A 5,000-nucleotide genomic window follows, 5' to 3' on the forward strand; every position below is an offset into this window, starting at 1 on the left:
TAAGACAAATTCCACACACACACACACAACCACACAACCGGGTCAAATGGGCGTGGCTACATAAGGTGAATATGATGGAGTGTGTTGTCATATTGCAAACACAACAGAGGCCGGTGATGATGATGACAGACTGATAATCACCCTCCTCCCTCCACAGCAACATCTGAGCTCATCCTGACATCAGCTCGTGTCCCAACCAGGAATTGTTTGGCAAAATCTGTAGCTTGGAAGCAGGCTGCTGCATGCAGCTCCTGATCGCTTACATCAAACTAACAGACGTACTGCTGCTTTTGTAGTTTTAGAAGTTAGATCTCAGTACTTTAGCCTTTTGTTAATCAACAAAAGACAAAAGCTGACCTTGGTACAGTATTAGGGATGCATGATATATTGGCCTATATCATATCGGTATCGACTGATGTTTGTCATTTTTAGCTCCGACCAGCAGCTCTAAAGGCTGAAATTTGCCATGGAGGTCGGTCAAGTGTGTGTGTGTGTGTGTGTGTGTGTGTGTGTGTGTGTGTGTGTGTGTGTGTGTGTGTGTGTGTGTGTGTGTGTGTGTGTGTGTGTGATCATGCCAATTGGCTAAAAGGGGGCAAATTTCACTCAAAGCCAAACAGCACAATAACAAGCAATAAATTCACCTGTATCTCAAAATAAAAAAAAATGTTATTAGAGAACAGGTGTTTCAAATAATCAATCACTATGTTAATAATAACTATGTTATTATTAACATAGTGAATGTTGAAAATTTTACCAGCCACTCAATAGATTACCATTGTGTGGGTTTTTTGGGTTGGTGAATGAAGCAAATTTACCAGGCAGCCAGTTGCATATTGGACCAGCTGGTGGCTGCCTGGTGCTAATTTTGGGCCCAGCCTCAATAACACAGGGTTTACAGTGCAGGTACACACTAAAGCCAAAAGCACAATAAACCCTCTAATTGTCCATGAACTTATAGGACATCAAAAATAAAGGGCTCATTTGGTACCAGGCCCGGGCAAGATGCGCGCTGGCCCTGCGAAGTAGCCTGGGTAAACCCATCCCCCACGTGACCTGCTCTCAGACCTGTTCTCAGTCACTATGACTGGGAACTGAGAGAGCAGGTCACGTGGGGGCTGGGTTTACCTAGGCTACCTGCGAAGAGGCTCTGGGTTAGGGGCCCCTGGAGCTCTTGGGCCCCCGGCCGCGCTTGTTGACATGTGATCGTTTATCTTGCGTATCTTTGCTGAAACAGTGGAACAGACTAAAAGAGAGTGGACAGCGGAACAGAGAGGCGCTGGGAGAATAGAGGAGAAAGGAAAGGAGACGGGTGGTCCACCAGGTGGTCCAGGTGTACAGGAACCTTGTGTCTTTTGTGTCGGGCCTTTACCTTTCCCTTGCACGGGGATGCTCAAACGCTCACACACAATGCTACTAATTACAACCAGAGAGAGAGAGAGAGAGAGAGAGAGAGAGAGAGAGAGAGAGAGAGAGAGAGAGAGAGAGAGAGAGAGAGAGAGACACACACACACACAGAGAGACAGAGAAAGACACAGAGAGAGAGAGAGAGAGAGAGAGACAGAGAGAGAGAGAGAGAGACAGACAGAGAGAGAGAGACAGAGAGAGAGAGAGACAGACAGACAGAGAGAGAGACAGAGAGAAAGACAGAGAGAGAGACAGACAGACAAAGAGAGAGAGACACACACACAGAGAGAGACAGAGAGAGAGAGAGAGAGAGATGATGGTAAACTGTAGATATTGGAGATATACTCCAGAATAAAATGTCAGCATTGTATTTCTCTGTAATCCACAGATATGGAGAATATGACGTTTCTGAGGCAAAAAATAAGTTGCATATCACGTTTGAACGTTTGATTTATGATTTGTGAATATAGAGCCTGCTATTGAAATCGTGGCTGTTGTGGTCATGGTGGATGATGGGTCTGTTGTGGTCATGGTGGATGATGGGTCTGTTGTGGTCATGGTGGATGATGGGTCTGTTGTGGTCATGGTGGATGATGGGTCTGTTGTGGTCATGGTGGATGGGTCTGTTGTGGTCATGGTGGATGGGTCTGTTGTGGTCATGGTGGATGATGGGTCTGTTGTGGTCATGGTGGATGATGGGTCTGTTGTGGTCATGGTGGATGATGGGTCTGTTGTGGTCATGGTGGATGGGTCTGTTGTGGTCATGGTGGATGATGGGTCTGTTGTGGTCATGGTGGATGATGGGTCTGTTGTGGTCATGGTGGATGGGTCTGTTGTGGTCATGGTGGATGATGGGTCTGTTGTGGTCATGGTGGATGATGGGTCTGTTGTGGTCATGGTGGATGGGTCTGTTGTGGTCATGGTGGATGGGTCTGTTGTGGTCATGGTGGATGATGGGTCTGTTGTGGTCATGGTGGATGATGGGTCTGTTGTGGTCATGGTGGATGATGGGTCTGTTGTGGTCATGGTGGATGGGTCTGTTGTGGTCATGGTGGATGGGTCTGTTGTGGTCGTGGTGGATGGGTCTGTTGTGGTCGTGGTGGATGGGTCTGTTGTGGTCGTGGTGGATGATGGGTCTGTTGTGGTCATGGTGGATGGGGCTGTTGTGGTCGTGGTGGATGATGGGTGTCACACTTAACCTTTTTGTTATTTAGCCTAATAAGAAATGTCGACATTTTATTCTGGCGAGTGGGTTGGTAGAAAACGCCAGCTCACTTCCTGCGTTACATGGACTTCCTGTGTGCTCTCTGTGCACGCAGGAAGCTGTCCTCTGTGGCTGGATGTTAACGAAAGAGACGGGAAGAGGAAACTCACCCAGCATGAGGAGGCTCAGACACACCTCCATGATGACGCCCGGACGCTGTGTCTCTCTGGCTGCAACACACAACACAAACATGGCCGTGAGCGGGACAACCAAGACATCCAAACATCAGCACACGTTCTTCACAGCTGGGAGGAATAATTAAAGGCACTACATGTAGCATTGTGCTACATTAGTGTATAGACTGTAAACAGATGAGACCAAAGACACAAAAAATTAAGACCACATTTCCCAGGATCCCTGTTGCTTCCTACTGTATTGTATTGTATTGTATTGTATTGTATTGTATTGTATTGTATTGTATTGTATACTGTATAGAAGAATCAGCTGCTGCTGCTACTGTAGCGCAGCAGTTGAGGGGTGGAGGGTCCGTGTGATTGTGTCGTGGCACAGAGGAAAGAAAAACCCTCTTGTGTACTCAGGCTCCACAAACATAGAGCTCTGCTCAATGGGGCCAGGACTCTGTGTGTGTGTGTGTGTGTGTGTTACGTGTGTGCGTATGTGTGTGTGTGTGTGTGTGTTATGTGTGTGTGTGTATGTGTGTGTGTGTGTTACGTGTGTGTGTGTAGTACCGTGCAGCCACATAGAATGATGGGTGAGAAGGCATTATTCACGTCGCACACTAAACCAATCTGACCTCTCAAACAAATAAATGTGGCGAAGAGGAAGAGAAAAGGAAGTGAGTGAAAAGAACGACCCGCAGAACGTTACAAAGCGCGCCGCCACGGATCTCCCTCCACAGAAAGTCAACACAGCATTTATAACGCCGGGGGGTGGGGTGGGGGAGAAACGTGCTTCACGCTCTGACAAACGACAAATCAAACGTCTTCGCTCTCTGAGGAGAAGTAGCAAGCTTAAAGTAGTAAGTCTGTTAATCCAAAGTGAAGTCCGGCGATGTGAAGTCGTTCTCTGCTGGGAAGCATTTCTCACACTCAGCTTGGCAGTGAGAGGCCCACGTGGCGCGGTCTGCCTGCGACAGTGCGAGCGCACTGCCAGAGGGAGAGGAGGAGCTCCCTCCACGAGTTCAGAGGGTTTACACACTACAGATGTAACGCTATGAACATTTCACATCACCATTATCGTGACCAAAATGATCACGGTCATCGTATTATCACGCCAGTATTCGTAAAAAAATTGCTGAAAATGTTCAAAAAGTACTGAGAGACTCACTGAAATCATTTTACAACGTTTTACACGGAAAACTCAGAGCCAAAAAGGATCGATACACTCACTGAAATCATTTCTCCAAGGCTGCACGTTTGCATCTGGGAGACGGTTGCCAACTTTGGTTGATGATGGACAGTATTTACCATGTTTTTCAAAGCACTGTAATCACGATACCACGGTTTTAATGATAATGAAAATTTTAAACGGTACGTTATCGTAAGGAATTTGATCACGGTTATCATTCAAACCGGTTATCGTTACATCCCTATTACACACGCACATCGTTTTTTTTTTTTTTTTTAACCTTTATTTATACATGGGGAGTCTCACTGAGAGCAATGCTCTCTTTTTCAGGAGTGCCCTGTTCACATTCATACCTGGAAGCTGACTAGTACCACCACAGTCTGATCTGCTGGCCACTGATCAGCTCCACTGGAGCAGTTGGGGTTAAGGGCCTTGCTCAAGGGCACCTCGGTGGTGGTAATGTGGGAGGGGCAAGCGCTGCCTTCCGGTCACAAGCTCGCTTCTCTAACCTTTGGGCCACCACTGCCCACACACTGTTTTTCTGATAGCATCCAGCACAATCAGGTTTTTGTGCTCCGATACGCCAGTTAGAATAGGCTGGATAAACTCATATCCCTGGGGGTATGATGCCCATATTCGCCACAGTACCACAGTACCACACCATGTAAACCACAGTACCACAGTACCACAGTACCACAGTACCACGCCATGTAAACCACAGTACCACAGTACCACAGTACCACAGTACCACAGTACCACGCCATGTAAACCACAGTACCACAGTACCACGCCATCTAAACCACAGTACCACAGTACCACAGTACCACGCCATGTAAACCACAGTACCACAGTACCACAGTACCACGCCATGTAAACCACAGTACCACAGTACCACAGTACCACGCCATGTAAACCACAGTACCACAGTACCACAGTACCACGCCATGTAAACCACAGTACCACAGTACCACAGTACCACGCCATGTAAACCACAGTACCACAGTACCACGCCATGTAAACCACA

At 47.3% G+C, this 5,000-nt stretch overlaps 1 protein-coding gene across 1 annotated transcript in view; it reads right to left on the minus strand.

Moving 5' to 3' along the window:
- The window catches only part of lamb2l (laminin, beta 2-like), a 66,979-nt gene that overhangs the window by 48,390 nt on the left and 13,589 nt on the right, over positions 1–5,000 (minus strand). Inside the window, exon 2 of the mRNA XM_083656950.1 lies at positions 2,779–2,838. Coding sequence (XP_083513076.1) covers positions 2,779–2,809 — 31 coding nt within the window. The 5' untranslated portion in view covers positions 2,810–2,838. The remainder of the gene's footprint in view (positions 1–2,778; positions 2,839–5,000) is intronic.

The sequence above is a fragment of the Poromitra crassiceps genome (assembly GCF_964638095.1).
Source record: "Poromitra crassiceps genome assembly, chromosome: 20".
Classification (NCBI taxonomy): domain Eukaryota; kingdom Metazoa; phylum Chordata; class Actinopteri; order Beryciformes; family Melamphaidae; genus Poromitra; species Poromitra crassiceps.